At 41.4% G+C, this 16,041-nt stretch overlaps 1 protein-coding gene across 1 annotated transcript in view; it reads left to right on the top strand.

The window, feature by feature from the left end:
- Slc26a3 (solute carrier family 26 member 3) overlaps nt 1-15,397 on the top strand; it is a 30,409-nt gene extending 15,012 nt beyond the window's left edge. Inside the window, 10 exon segments of the mRNA XM_076942474.1 lie at nt 838-960; nt 2,294-2,400; nt 4,888-4,957; nt 5,050-5,142; nt 6,462-6,557; nt 7,084-7,317; nt 9,855-9,909; nt 12,272-12,414; nt 12,525-12,590; nt 14,958-15,397. Coding sequence (XP_076798589.1) covers nt 838-960; nt 2,294-2,400; nt 4,888-4,957; nt 5,050-5,142; nt 6,462-6,557; nt 7,084-7,317; nt 9,855-9,909; nt 12,272-12,414; nt 12,525-12,590; nt 14,958-14,981 — 1,011 coding nt within the window. The 3' untranslated portion in view covers nt 14,982-15,397.
- The last annotated feature ends 644 nt before the right edge of the window (nt 15,398-16,041 follow it).

Below are 16,041 nucleotides of genomic sequence, written 5' to 3'. Positions count from 1 at the left end.
GCACTCAGAATAAAACCAGTTTGAAATGTAGAGAAAATCCCTGCTATTGTGTTAGACCCAAATGATCACGGGTATATGTCACTATTTAGCATGCTTTTTTGTTGTTGTGTTGTTCTTAACTGGAACAGCTTTTATAAGGCTAATTGCAGTATGGGAAAACCAGAAATGATCAGCTAAACAATCCAAGAAGTTAGAGTCACCATCCAAATTTTACCAGAGTAGGACTTTAGAAGAGGTGGTCCCTCCTAGATTGGAAAATATAAATTCCCTGGCTCACATACTCATTCAACGACCATTGTTAAGCCCTCTCCTATACACATTTACCATAGTGTGCTCTGGGAACGGGGCAGATATAGTCTGAATGGTCTCGGAGCCTGCCTTGGGCCTTTGTTAATCATTCCTTGATCTGATCATAGTTTCCTTTTATAAAACAGCTTGATAGTCGTCATCAACAAAGCTCTGAGACTGATCTAAGACCTCAAGTGCTCCAAGATTTTTGCCCCCCGAATGTCTTTGTTTAAATGGACAGGTTGAACTAGCTTTGCATGGGAACAACTTTTCGAGGGTTTACCATGTAGGCCTTAAGATATCCCAGGATATATACTACTATATAGTGCTATCAGGTCATCTATGGCACAGTCCATGGAAAACTGCCCAGCTCACGGTCACTGGGATAGAATAGCTTCTTGCAGGAAAACACATCAGTCCCAACCCTGGTCTATCAGGCATTGCACACAGGAAAAGGGAGTGTCCTCTGATACACTTTGAGGCCTGCTAAGGGACTTATCTATGGCCTTCACCTTTGCTTCTATATGGTTTCTTTGATTAACTTAAAAGTACATCTGTTGTTTATGTCTTTCACAGTCTGTCCTGGCAGCTCTAGCACTTGGAAACTTAAAGGGAATGCTGATGCAGTTTGCTGAATAGGCAGATTGTGGGAAAAAGGATAAATATGATTGTGTAAGTAGATAACAGTTGTATTTGAGGAAATGAAAAATCAGTATGTAGCTTACTGGTGATGCAAAATGTATATTTATATTGTATTGCTGTGAAATTTTGCTTCTACTTCTCTGTTTGCAATAACCTTAGTTGATTTCCTGTCTTGAAGTTACATGCTTTACTGATCATTACCTGGAATTTTTAACTAAAAATGATAGTGGCACAAGCCTAGAATCTCAGCACTCTGGAGACTGAGGCAAGAAGAACGTTAGTTTGAGGGCAGCCTAAGCTTTATAATGAGCTTCTATTTCAAACATAATAAATAAGGCTAGAGAGAAATGGCTCAGTGATTAAGAACATTGAGTTCTGAGCTCTGAGTTCAGTTCCCAGCACCCATGTTGGGTGGTTCACAACCACCTGTAACTCAGATTTAGGGAACTGGACTTTTCTGGTGTCCATGGGCAGTCAGACAGGCCTTCTTTCGATCTGTCATTATAGACCTTGTAGGTTGTGCTGAACACCACAGAAGTGCTCTGAATTTGGGGGTATATGATGTTTCTGTTCTTGGCTAAATGATGTGTTAGTTTCCAGAGAACTAGAAGAGGGTGTAAATTCTGGACACTCCTGCTGGAAACACATATTCCTTTGTGAAAGCACCTACTTGTCCTTAACTTGCCTGGAAAGCAGACTTTATAATTAGGGTCAAAGTCCGAGTATAAAATTTCCTGTTGGCATACCCTATGGTACTCCAAGAGCATAAAGCAATAAGCCGCCCTCAGTTAGCTCATGTTCCTGATACACCATTGTGTGTGATTTTTTAACCTACTTTTAGCATGCTCAAGGTTTTGTAAAGATGGTAGCCACTAATTAAATCAACAGTGCAGAGCTAAGATTAGTACGGGCTATCCCAGTCAGTCTGCTGGGTGTTGCTTGTTTGTTTGTTCTCCTTACAGTGCTGCATGGGGATCAAACCCAGAGCCTGACATGCAGGCCAGTGTTCTACCACTGGTGTATCCAAGCCCTAATTTGCTGGGATGTAAGAGTCAGCTGCTCTGGAATTTTTGCTATAGCTGCTCAATTCCATCTCTTGAATCTGTTCTGGCGTGGGATAGAAATAAGCACAGTCTGTAGAGACTTTCCATCTATTTGCTTGAGTTTCTGTGGCCCAGCGATGAGGCAGCAGAATTGAAATGACCTTTTGAGACATGTCTTTGTAGGTACTTTGTTCCCTGACCCAAGATAACAACTTCCAACCTCTGCCTTTGGCCCCAGACATTCATGCTTTCCCTAACTCTGGACCTATAGCACTGCACTTCCTTAAACTCTGGTCCGTTGTTGTTTTCTCTTCTTACAGCTAATTTGGATCATGACCTTCATCTTCGCCATTGTCCTCGGACTCGGATTAGGCCTGGCAGCAAGTGTGGCATTTCAGCTCCTAACTATTGTGTTCAGGACACAATTGTAAGTGTTCACTGTGCTCTGCACGCAATGTCGCACACTCTGACCTGCCCAATTAGGAGAGCAAAAACAAATGCCAGTGGCTAAGAAAAAAGTACTGTGTTTAGTAACATGTGTACCTCACAAGACCATGAGGTAGAGAGATGGCTCAGTGATGAAGAGCACTTGTTACTCTAGCAGTGGACCTAGGTTCGAATCCCAGCACCTACAACTTTAGTTCCAGGTGAATCAATGCTACCTTCTAACATCCTTGAGCAACAGGTATGTGTGTAGTATACATATATTTATGCAGGTGAAACACTCATATACATACATAAAAATAAGTAAAATTATTTTTTTAAAAAAGACTGGCCATGCAGGATGCCCTGAGTGGCTCTGGTCAGCGCAGCCAACCCAGCTCCCTGCAGCCCAAGTCTCAAGCCTCCAAACCCACCTACAGCAACTCTCCATACTGGACAAACTAGACCCTGAGAAGGAGAGGGTGGGCTCTTGGGCAGGGTATACTCTGGGTAGGAGAGAACACATGGACTGCATTTCTGGAAGCCCGGTGCCCTTCCTAGAATTCTGAGACATAACTGTCAGCTAAGCCTCTGTGGGAAGCCTGCCTCCCAGACCCACTATTGTATGTAATGTATTTATGTATGCATTTGTAAATGTGATAGAAGCCTGGAGGCGCTGGGCTGTGGCTACGGGTGGCATCCAAGTGTGCTCTCCCCGTCTGGACACCTTTACTATAGCCAAGGAGGCCCCACCCCACCCTTCTGCCTTCAGACCTTCCATGTGGCCCCAGCTCAGTGGGCTGCTGGGTGTGCCACTGAAGGACTGGTGGTTTGGGGCCAGGTCAGTACCAATGAAGAATCACGACTTATCTCATTCCCTGTGAACCATTATGTTTTTCCCTCTGTAATTACTTCATGCTTGTTTTTTAAAAAAAAAAAAAACTAATCTTTTTGTTATTTGTCATGGTGCCCCTTCCAACAAATCTTTTTTTGTTTTGTTTTGGTTTAGTTTGGTTTGGTTTGGTTTTGGTTTTGGTTTTTCGAGACAGGATTTCTCTGTGTAGCCCTGGCTGTCCTGGAACTCACTCTGTAGACCAGGCTGGCCTCGAACTCAGAAATCCGCCTGCCTCTGACTCCTAAGTGCTGGGATTAAAGGCGTGCGCCACCACTGCCCAGCTCCAACAAATCTTAATCTGGAAATAAATGACCCTTGTCCAGCATAAGCCTGGTGTCTAAAGCACAGTGGGGGCTTCTGCTTTTGGTCTGGTCCTGCCCTAGGGACTTGTCTTTTCTAACCAACCATTTAAAAAAATTCTGAACTAGGTCTCAGAGATGTTCAGCTAGTCAGCTCCCTTATAAAGAAATCAAAGCTCTGCTTCCATCTCAGTGAAAGCCTGTCTCCAAAGGGTCCTCTATACCAGTTGTCCTGAGCCAGGTGGACAGCTGATGCAGGGTTTCCTCTCGCCCACACTCCACCTAAGAAAGTTCTGAAAGTAAAAAAAAAAAAAAAAAAAAAAAAAAAAAAGACTGGCCACGGTAACATCCCACAAAGCCATCCCACCTAAAGGCTTGAAAGAAAATTTAACGGTTCACTAGACTCTAGTCCAAGGAGGATACCTGCTGCTGGCTTGCTTTCTGCTCTGGTACAGGTTCAAAGGAACTGCAAACATCTCTGAGTCTGCTTTGCTCACCTATGAACAGGATGTGATTCTGTGCCAAGCAGGCTTAATGTTGTTGCCTTAGACTTGTTAAGCAGGAGAATTAGTTACCTAAAGATGGAATTTTAATGCAGTGGGTGGGTGGGGAGGGGGGTTCCAACTTCTCAAAGACCCCTTGTTGAAAAACTCTATAAAAGCTTGTAGTTCTTGATTCTTAAAGCCATCTAGTTCAAGTACCTTTGTGACTTTTAAGTCTTTGTCAGATAATATTACCACCACGTGGTCATTCAGACTAGCTGACACACATGGGGTGATTGTAAGAGAAATGAGGATTCAGGGGTTCCAGAACAGAGGTTGCTACCACAGCTGAAGTTATTCCTTGACTAATAGAACATACTGGCATGATAACAGGTCCTGTTATTCTGTCTCTCTTGGGTTCTTACTGAGTTGGATTCCTTAGCCAAGATCAGACAAACTGAATGATCACTTGGACAAGTTATTTTTAATCCCCACATCCTTGTCTGTACAATTGAATACTTTTGGACTCTACCTTACCAACTAACAGCTATATTTAGCAGTGAACTGCTATGGGCCTTATGGGTTGCTTTGTACAAGATTGTGTTGTAGTAAAGAAGAATCACTGTTTACAAAGCCCTGGGACTCAGAGATAAGGTGTTTGTTCTCCACATCCTCTAATGAGATGAAGAGTCTCCCACCTTTCAACTTGGAAAACTAAGCCTGGTTTCATAAGCTGGGGGGGGGGGGGGGAATCAATGTTGGGCTTAGCAAATGCAAGAATGATTTACTAAGTGGTGGTTTTTTTCCCTCTACAGTCCAAAATGCAGCACACTGGCTAATGTTGGAAGGAGCAACATCTACAAGAATAAAAAAAGTTATGCTGACGTAAGAAAGACCTATTGCTGGTTTTGACTTGCTAAAATAGTGTCAAAGGAAGACGGCGGGGACTCATCTTTCCCATCTTCTGTGTCTTGTAGGTGTACGAGCCAGAAGGAGTGAAAATTTTCAGATGTCCATCCCCAATCTACTTTGCAAACATTGGTTTCTTTAAGCAGAAACTTACTGATGCTGTAAGTATCAAAAAAAAAAATTTTTTTTCTGAGTGTCTGCGAATGAAATGTTTCCTCTTTAACATGAAGGTCACTGACTTCTTGTATGTTGGATCTGAACTGTGCCAATGTTTAGTCTGCATGCTCTAGGGTAAAACTACCTTAAAAGGATCCATTAATATGTTGGGAAATAACTCTCTTCCTTTGAGGCCCAAGACAGAATCCTTGTTCTTAGATCCTGCTGTAAAGTAAAAACGTTAACTCAGGCATTAGTTAACAGGGTTTTAGTGCATGTTCTTGAGGATAGCAGCATCAGAAACAAGAGTAAAACATTTCATGTTTGACATATCCCCAGAGAGAGTCAGATAGCAGCTATACACGGATCATCGACCATGAGTGCTTCCAAATTGGCGTAAAGAAGACAAGAATCAGTCTTTGAAGGTTAAGAAACAAAAGCTAGGGTGTGGAGAGATGACTCAGCGGTTATGAGCACTAACTGCTCTTCCAGAGGTGCCAAGTTCAATTCCCAGCAACCACTTGGCAGCTCACAGTCATCTATAATGGGATCTGATGCCCTCTTCTGGTGTGTCTAAAGACAGTGACAGTCATATATAAAATAAATAAATCTTAAACACACACACAAAAGAAAGAAACAAAACTTGCCTTTAGTCTCAGCACCAAGGAAGCAGAAGCAGGCAACTCTCTGTGAGTAGGAAGGCATCCTAGTCTAGAGAAAGAGTTCCAGGACAGACAAACCTACATCATGAGACCCCATCTCAAAGGATAAAAAGAACAAACAGAAGCTTGACATCCATTTTTAAAACACACTCTTTGGCTTACCTTGTGCCTATTCAGAATAATTAGTTTGTTAAGTAACCCCAAACTGAATACCAGAACTATAAAATTATACTGAAATACACCTCAAAAAATATAATCATGAAAACTTTAATAGAAAAAAAATAATTTAAGAAGTCTTATTGAATGTCATTTATATCTGTCAAAAAAAATTAACTAAATCAAATCCCCTTCGGAGTTTTTGTGGGTCGAAACACAAGCAGATACAAATAAAATTTAAATCCATTTCTGGATCATTTGTGGATAAATTATGGACTCTATGAACATCTTTAAACATTGGTAATTGCATACAGGCTAAGCTCTGACTCAGTATTGTTGTTGGTGTTGTTTTTAAAACTTTTATCTCAATTTAATTTGAGAACATTTTACCTCAATTATTCCGGAGTCCTGAACCCTGAGCCACTCCCCAAGTGTCATTCATTATCATCACACTCTGTAGATATCAGGATGCTCAGCTTTCTATAACACAGCTATTGGATTTTCAGGTTGGCTTTAGCCCCCTTCGAATTCTACGGAAGCGCAACAAAGCTTTGAAGAAAATCCGAAAACTGCAGAAGCGAGGCCTGATACAAGTGACACCTGTAAGTTTTCTGCCCACATTTCCACTGGATAAAAACTTTTAGTAAAACATAATTCAAAATCTTGGTCTCATTACTTTAAAGCAAATGCTAGATAAAGATATTCTATGTGTTAATTGATGTTATATTTATTATATTTATTTATGTATGTGTGCACATATGTGCAGGTGCATGCATGTGTGTATGCATGTGGAAGTCAAAGTACAACTTCCAGGAGTTGGTTGTCTCCTTCTTTCCACCATGTGAACCCCAGAGAGTGAACTCAGGTCATCAGGCTTGTGGCAAGCTCCCTTACTTACTAAGCCATCTTGCCAGCCCTAATGTCATATTTTGAATAGTATCTTTGAGGATCTCCTTTAAAAAACTTTTTTTGACCTGGGAAGAGTATCAAAAGCAAATAGTACAAAGCACATGAAGTCCTGTTGCTGGCCCAACTTTGACTCCAAGCTACAGGAACTCCTGCATCTCTATGACAACACACATTTTCACAGTCAGAATCATGCTATCCGCTACTACCTCTCTCCCGCAGAAAGGATTTATATGCACCTCTGATGGCTTCAAAGACTCTGATGAAGAATTGGACAACAACCAGATAGAAGAACTGGATCAGCCAATCAATACCACAGACCTGCCCTTTGACATAGACTGGAATGCCGATCTCCCTCTCAACATCACGATTCCCAAAATCAGCCTCCACAGCCTCATCCTCGATTTTTCAGCTGTATCCTTCCTTGATGTCTCCTCAATGAGGGGCCTCAGAACGGTAATTTGTGTCTTCTTGGTGGAATCAACATTTGCTAATGGCAAATTGTATGTATGGAAGAAAACACCTTCAGGTGGCACATACACACGTATTACACGCACAAATGCATACCATATATGCCTGTACAGCACACATAAATACACACCACCCCTCAGCCCCCAGATACACACATATCACACACACACAAATATGTATCATACATACATGCACAGCACAATAAACACCCCCCACCACCACACACACCCCATACTCCCCGACACACACATACAAGTCACATAGCAACACTGAGTGTCTTCCTCTGATACTTTGTTTGTTTGTTTTGATACTGGGTCTCTTTCACTGAACCTAAAACTCATTGATTAGGGCCTATGAGCTCTGGGAAGACACCTATCTCTGCATCACACACACACACACACACACACACACACACACACAAATATCTGCCCAATGACTGGAGGTAGAGACCCATGCTACCACCTAACCTGCCTTTTTATGTGGGTTCTGTGGATCAAATAGACATCCTCATGCTTGCCTGGCATGCACTTTACCCAAGCAGTTTACTGAGCTATCTCCCCAGCTAGGGTAACACACACTTAATTAGAGTTTTAGACTTAGTGAAGCTTGTAAGAAGCAGACAGGGGTGAGGAGTGTTGGATGGAACCACACAAAATCTCAATGTGCTTCAGGTTGGCAACCACACTCACATATTTTTCAAAGATACCCAGGCATCATGGGTATTCTCAGAAACTTATAGGCACTGTATTCACACTATCTTGAAAACAAAGAAGACCTGGAAACATCTGAGATGAGGCAGAACAGTGGGTGTATGTTTTTATTGTCTTTCCCCAACTGATGAAATTTCACTTGGCTATTTAAGTGTGTATTAAATTATACTAAATAGCCATATGAAAGCATATGGAGATCATGAGATTTAAAAATGGGTCTAATGCCGGGCGGTGGTGGTGCACACCTTTAATCCCAGCACTTGGGAGGCAGAGGCAGGCGGATTTCTGAGTTCGAGGCCAGCCTGGCCTACAGAGTGAGTTCCAGGACAGCCAGGGCTATACAGAGAAACCCTGTCTCGGGGGGGAAAAAAAAGGGGGGGGCGCGTCTAAAACAGGAAGTTTGCCTGCTTCCTTTTCATTGTGTCCTCTGCACTTCTACAATTAATTTCCACCAGAAGAAAAAAAAAAAAACCTCAAAGGGGATTTAATAAATCCTACCCTGCACTCTGCTTTCCTTAGATGCTCACAGGTACCCGTCTCAGCCAGCTGAGCTGAGAGCTCCATTGAGTATGGATGAGCTGAACACACACACACAAAAGAACGAATTTAGTTTTCTTTTTAACTGACCTTTTTTCTTTCTTTCTTTCTTTCTTTCTTTCTTTCTTTCTTTTTTTTTTTTTAACTTAGTTTTGATAGTTTGGTGTTTGGGATTTTTTTGTTTTGTTTTGTTTTTTGTTTGTTTCCAGGTTGTTTGGGATTTTTCTGGTTTTGTTTTGTCTTGCTTTTCTTTTTGAGTCAGGGTCTCATGAAGCACAGGGTGTCCTGAACTTGTATAGCCTAGGATAGCCTTGAGCTCATAAACCTCCTGCCTCTGCTTCCAGAGTACAGGGTCCCAGGTGTGTGCCACCATGCCCAGCTTTCCAACTTATATCACATGACTGCTTGCTTCTTCTTTTCTTTCTTGTTTTGGTTTTTTATTTTAGCTCAAGAAAGAGAGAACCATGCACACATTTAGAAAAAAAATATTAGCAGTACAACAGAAAGAGTATAAATTCTGACTAGTTTTTAAAATTCCCAGTTCCCAGTTGGTGCCTGGAGAAGTGTTTCGTGACGATGGTGATGGTATTCATGCCCTATCCATGCCTGATCACGAAGCAGAGCTATCTTTCTTATTGTTGACACCCTGCCTCACCACTGGTGTTTGATTTTTGCATAGACTACAGGAACCTGAGTCTTTCCTCCTTGGTACTAAATGCATCCAGTTTCTGTGAAGAGAAACAATGAATAACATATGGACTAGTCTGTGTGTTGTTTTTGTATGGCTAGAAAGTTCTAGCTGGGCAGGGTGGTGCATATCTTATTCCTAGTCCTCTAGAAGCAGAGGCAGGTGAATCTTTGTGAATTTGAGGCTAGCCTGGTCAACAAGTAGTTCCAAGATATCCAGGGCTCTGTTACCCAAAGAAACACTGTCTTGAAAACCCAGGGGAGGGTGGGAGAAAATGGGAATGATCTAGCCACTTCCACAGAACATACCATGTTGAAGTACAATCAGGACTGATCCTGTGAGTTCGGGACAGAACATTTTCTTATCCTTTTCTCAAGAATGTTTAATTTCTTCTGAGGGAGTGGGGCTTTCCCCTTCAGGGGTTTGCCTTATTTTTACTGTGCAGCCTTGTTTGTAGCTTTAGTGTGTTCTTATTGACTGTTTCAAATAAGAAAGTGATTCCGACAATAATCACTCATGAGGGTGGTCGTCCGTTTGCGACAAGTGAAAACTCTTCCCTAAAGTGGATGTGTCTTCTGTTCTAACAGATTTTACAAGAGTTTATTAGGATCAAGGTGGACGTATATATTGTGGGAACCGATGGTAAGTTCATTATTTGTTTGTTTGTTTGCCTGTTATTTTGAGACAGTATCTTGCTATGCAGCTCAGGTTGTCCTCAGCCTTTCAAGTGCTAGTATTACAGGCGTGTGCCATCTTGCCTGGTTAAAGGTGTGGCAATGTTTTCTTTCCAGTCAGTGTTGGAGATGGAGCTAGGGCCTCATGCGACAGCCCTAGCCCCGGTTCCATTAGCTGTATTTGATGTTCAGACGGTCACCTTAGGCTCACAGCCAATCTAGACAGGCCATCCAAAGAATAAGTGTGCCATGTGATCCCAAAGAAGGGGACTGAACCTCTAGATGAGCCAATTAAAATTCCCATGGAAATCACAGGCCTATATTTTGCTGTTAATATGATTAAACACATTTTATGATTTGGGTCCTAATTTCATAGCTCTAGCGAATGAGCAAGTGCGTTAGCACTTTTCACTCTGAGCTTGCTGGAAACATTGTTTGCTGTCTCCTCTTCTCCTTGCATTCTTCAGCCATAACAACCTTGCTTTGGCTTCTCATTGCTGGCAAGGCCACTCTTGACAAAGGTATCCAAGGGTGATGTCAATTTATCAAGACTAAGGGCCCGATCTTAAGGTCTCTCTATCTGAAGCCTACTTGAGCATTTGGCCTTAAAACTCTCCCCACTTGACTTCTGAGTCCATTCTTTTGACATCTCCCTCCTTTCTCATAGCAACAGTTTCTTCTACTGGCGACTCTCCCAGGCCTAGCTTTCAGCTTTCCCTACACTTCAATCTTAGACTCTACCATCGTGATTTCATGAACTCTTTCTAGCCAATCTCTCCATAGCCACGTCAAACAAAACGTGTTAATGAATCCCCAGACTGGATCACCAGCCCAACTCATAGCTGAGCCCCACATGTAGATCAGCCATGTACTGATCCTCTTGATCTTCTTAGCCCCGGTCTCTTGCCTAGTTTAGTTCTTAGGAAATGCATTTAATTCAGTGAAGACTCAGTGAGTACCTATGTCGTCAAACACTATGTCAGGTGAGGGTTCAAGTTCCTGCTTTATGGAGTTTAGTTTCATAGGAAAGCCATATATCATAATCAAATGAATCCAGGAATATGACAGCTGAATGGGACATTCTGAGGTATGGGAGTCAATCTTAACATTTCAACAGAGAGTATTTTAGGGAGAGTGACATACAGGTCACAGAAACTGACGTCTTTCCTGACTTATTATTACCTGCTTATAATTATAGCTACTCCACTGATCCCAGTAACCTGTAATTTACTGGAGGACTTCATTCCATCCCTACAACTGCAGATGTTTGTACCCATCTGCCTCTGCCACCCGATATGCCTTTCAGTCTGATGTCACCTTCCTCCCTGCCCCCCATGCTCTCTCTGGGTCACCTGTCTGTTGAAAGTTTCCTGTGAACTTCCACACTGTCCTCCATCCCCTTGCCGGCTTTTTCTTCACCTCTCTCTAAATCCCAAGCACAGTAAAATGCTTCCACTCTGTAGGACGAACACTAGGAGGAAACGGTCTTCACCTGCTGTCAGAATTCCCATATCTTATACTTTTATTAATTTAACCAAGACAATGTGAGGACCCACTGTGTGCTGGTTGTCATATTTCAAACTAAGAAAACAATGAAAGGGGGAAGACTAGACTGTTCCTTGCTCCCACTGTTTAACTTTTCCTGTCAATAGTAGTTATGTATAAATGCTACCTTTTTATTGCTTAGCTAGAGCTTTGAACACCGCAGACATAAGGTCATCTTGGTTGAATGATCTGTGCACACAAATGTTGGCTAGTGCCCGAGTATGTGCGATTTCTCAAAGACAATGAAGAAAGTCGTGGGAGATGTTAAGGAAGATGATTTATAAAACCCAGCAGCCTGAGGAAATGGGCTACAGTTAAGTCACTGGTCAATAATAGATCTGACAGTGAACACTGCAGCACATTCCATACAGGCCTAGAGACATGTTTTCTAATTAGGATAAATAATGGTCAATAATAATCACATGTCGCAGTCATCAAAGAAGCAAACTCTGTGCTCCTGCATAATACAAGCGCAACCATTCCTTCTAGGAACCACTTGATGTTTTCTCATGAAACCCTGCCCCCTCCCTTCCACCTGGGGTATTTATTAAATGTGTAAAAGATATGCAAGTTACACTGCTGTGTCCAACAGTCAACCCTCAGTCAAACAAATGCACGCTTACTTTTCTACCCTTGATAAGTCCACAAGGTAGAAAATTAGGAATATGTACATAATTTCATAACTAGATATGTGCTTACATACAGACTCTCAAATCAGCGATCTCATGAGGAAACAAGTGTGTTTTTTTTTTCCTAAATTATACAGTGTCTTATTTTTCCTCCAGATGATTTCATTGACAAACTTGCTCGGTGTGAATTCTTTGATGACGAAGTCACAGACTCAATATTTTTCCTAACAATCCATGATGCAATTTTGCATATTTTGATGAAGAAAGACTACAGCACTTCAAAGTTTAATTCCAGCCAGGTACAGATGCTTTAATGACATTCACAGTTGTAGTCAATCATATACACTCTAGTGTTTCCTCTAAATTTGAACATTTGGACCCTGATCACTATTTCCACTCTCCTTCTTAGGAAAAAGAAGTGAAATTTGACTTTACCATAAATACAAATGGAGGATTACGTAATCGGGAATGTCAGGTATGATTCTCCAGCAGATTTATCTTCTTTCAAACATCACAGCAAATATGGGAGGAGGAGGGGGGTCGCACTTGGAAATAGCTAGCTCATCCAGTAAAGGTGCTTGTTTCTAAACCTGACAATCAAAAGCTCACTCCCAAGATTCCTCATGATGGAAGGAAAGAGCTGACTGTCATTGACGTTGACCAGAACTCACACGCGCACATATTGTGAGTGCATGCACATGCAGACATGCATACACACAATTTTAAGTAGTAAGTTTTCTGCCATCATCTGTAGAAAATCCAGTACCTACTTGATCCTCTGTATCACATCCTTAAAAACTGAAGGAATGTTTCTTAATTTCTTGGGAAAATTTGATGAAACATAAATTCATAGGAGGAAAAAAAAAAGAAAGTGGAAAATAACGAATTAGTGTCCCTTTGATCACTCCTTCAGTTTTCAAAGTTGAAATAGAGTTTTTAAACATTGTCTTATTCTAACTTTCTACTAAGCCCACAAGACAGGAGAACCATCTTGTTCATTTGTCCATCAATAGGTTAATTAGGGAAACTTGGAAATACTAGACACCCTCTGATATACAGATGCACAGAAGTCCCTAGAACAGTGGTTGGCTCAACACAAAAGTTAAGCTCCTTTTCTTTCACACTAGAATGAGTTGCTGATTATTTAACTGGAAAGTTCCAAATTATTCTAGAACATTCATTTCTTTTCTTTTTAAATATTTATTTATTTTATGTATGTGAGTGCACTGTTGCTGTCTTCAAACACACCAGAAGAGGGCATCAGATCCCATTATAGATGGTCATGAGCCACCATGTGGTTGCTGGGAATTGAACTCAGGACCTCTAGAAGAGCAGTCAGTGCTCTTAACCACTGAGCCCTCTCTCAAGCTCGAACATTCATTTCTAAAACATTCAGTCTTTTAAGGCAATGTCTGTAGTATAGGGAAAGTGATTTCTTTTGTAGGCCCAAACATGGTAGGTTCATTAAATTAGCTTAAATCCTTAGGATGCCCTATGAAGACAATATCTTCTATTTCAAATGAGGATGTGGTTAGTCAGGCTCAGCGAACTTAACTAATTTGTGTAAGGTCACACGCTGAGTGGCAGTGACAGAACTGGAACTAGGAACTGATGACAGATGCTGTGCCCTGCCTCACTGCATTAGACATGTCTATCCTTCAGTTAAAGACTGTTTGAGGGTCCTCAAGAACCTAATGACTATCGTCAAATACAGGAGGTGAGTCGTGGTATTCCCTTAAATGAAGAAAGGCATAAGAACAGGAAGTAGGAATTTAGATTAGATGAAAATCAAGGTCTAGGGTCAGATAACTCTGGATCAAAGGGTGGTTCAAATAGCAAAGGTGAAGTAGGAGGGCATTAGAGACCTGGGAAGAAAGCAAGACTGACAGCACCTCCATTCAGACAGACAGACAGACAGACCGACACACACACACACAATTTGACTCTAAAATTGTCACCACTACTAAGGGATAAGGTCTAAGAATAGAGTTTAAATGATATGACATCAGAATGGCGAAAGTACCATGATACATATATCTTGGCTTCCCATATTGGAAAAATAAAACTTTAACACCAGCTCCTGGATTTGCTTAAAGGAAAATAAAACAACAGTTGTGGATAGGCCTCCAGCTGTGGGGTAAAAACAGAATGTGAAGGCCGAGGGATAGCTCAGTGACTTGATGTCAAGCCTGATGATGTACGTTCAATCGGCCGAACCCTCATGGTTGAAGAAGAGAACTATTTCAAGTTGTCTTCTGACCTCCACATGTACACTATAGCATGCCGCTTCCCCATCAAATAAATAAAAGAATGAATAAATAAAAGAAAAAGAAAACTAAAAACAAGATGTCTGACTGACATACAAGGATGACTCAAAACAATTGTAAGAAAATATAATGCTGTAATATATTGTATTGTTACATCGCTTAAGCTACAAATATGTCTTTGAAACATACACAAATCAAGCTAACACATGGATCTGTGTTAACCAAGTGGCAATGGAAGGCCATTAAAGATTCTTTAAGCTGAAAAGATGGCTCAGTAACACTACTGGTTGCTCTTCCAGGGAACCAGGGTTCAGTTCCCAACACTAGCATGGCAGGTCACAACATTCTCCAACTCAAGACCTAGAGGAGCCAATGTCCTATTCTGATCTCTGCAGGTGCCAGGCAGGATACATATACATACGTGCAGGCAAAACTCCCATATAAATAAATCTTTTAAAAAGATTTTTAAAAAATATTGTCTTCTTTGGTAACTGCTAAGTTGCAGATCCTAGGAAAGAATTCCTGAAAGATGAACTTAACAAACTATTTAAAACCATCACTTTGCTTTCTTCCAGGTACCAGTTGAAACAAAATTCTAATCAAGATACAATTCGGAGGGATTCTCATCTGTCATAACGAAAACAACTTTATACCTAGAAAGTTATTGCTAAGTTCATACGTTGTATGGATGATATTTTTATTTGACAGAATTATGTTTCAAACTTTGGAACGAGATTGTTCTAGCATGGTATATTTTTCACATATCTAGTTATGAAATTATGTACATATTCCTAATTTTCTACCTTGTGGACTTATCAAGGGTAGAAAAGTATTTTGTTTTTCTGTATTTTTGTAGCACTGACAGATTCATATCCAAGTCGTCATCTTCATGCTCAATGTTTTATGGTGTGTTTACACCACGGCTCTGACTCTAATTTATACAGGTCATGCTAATATATCTCTATTTTAAACAATTAAGCTGTACGGGTGTGTGCTATTTTATTAAATATTAGTTTTCTGAAACATGCTTGCCGTGGGTCCCTTCTTGAGCACTGTGACAACGCTGCTGTGGGAAATATTTAACAAAATTTTTAGAACTTCTTTGACCAGATTTTATGATTTTTTCGCTCTAGTTTCTAAGGCTTCTAACTTACCTAGATTGAGAAACACAGCCCCTAATGCCATATATGAAAGTATTTTTTAAATGGCTTTAAAGGCAAATCCTTACTTCCCTTCCTGGTATGAAAACTATATAAGCCAATGGGGGCTACAAAATGACAAAGCAATAAGATAAGAGGAAAGAGGTGAGCAGATAGCCATTGATTCCTGGTCTGACTGCGGTGGGCGTGGGTCCTGTTGGGCTGAGTTGTGGTTCCCGTGTGCCTGCCACCCCAGACAGCTGGAACCTCAGCTCAGAGGGCAGAAGCACGGGAATTTGACTGAGTTCACTCCATGCAGTGCCGGGCAGACGCTAGGCTATGGGAAGCCATCGAGCTCCACTCTGGGGATGTGAGGAGATCCCAGTCTGAGGTACCTCGAAGGCAGAGCTCTTGGGTCAGGGGTCTTTGGGCCGAGGTAGCTGGTGGGAGACCAGTGGTCTCAGCCATTGGGCTCCCAGATGCCACTGGGAGACCACAGAAGGACTGAGATGGGGCGGGG

This window comes from Arvicanthis niloticus, chromosome 11 (assembly GCF_011762505.2).
Source record: "Arvicanthis niloticus isolate mArvNil1 chromosome 11, mArvNil1.pat.X, whole genome shotgun sequence".
Classification (NCBI taxonomy): Eukaryota; Metazoa; Chordata; class Mammalia; order Rodentia; family Muridae; genus Arvicanthis; species Arvicanthis niloticus.
Note: the sequence above shows the minus strand (reverse complement) of the source record. Positions and strands in the feature narration are given on the sequence as shown.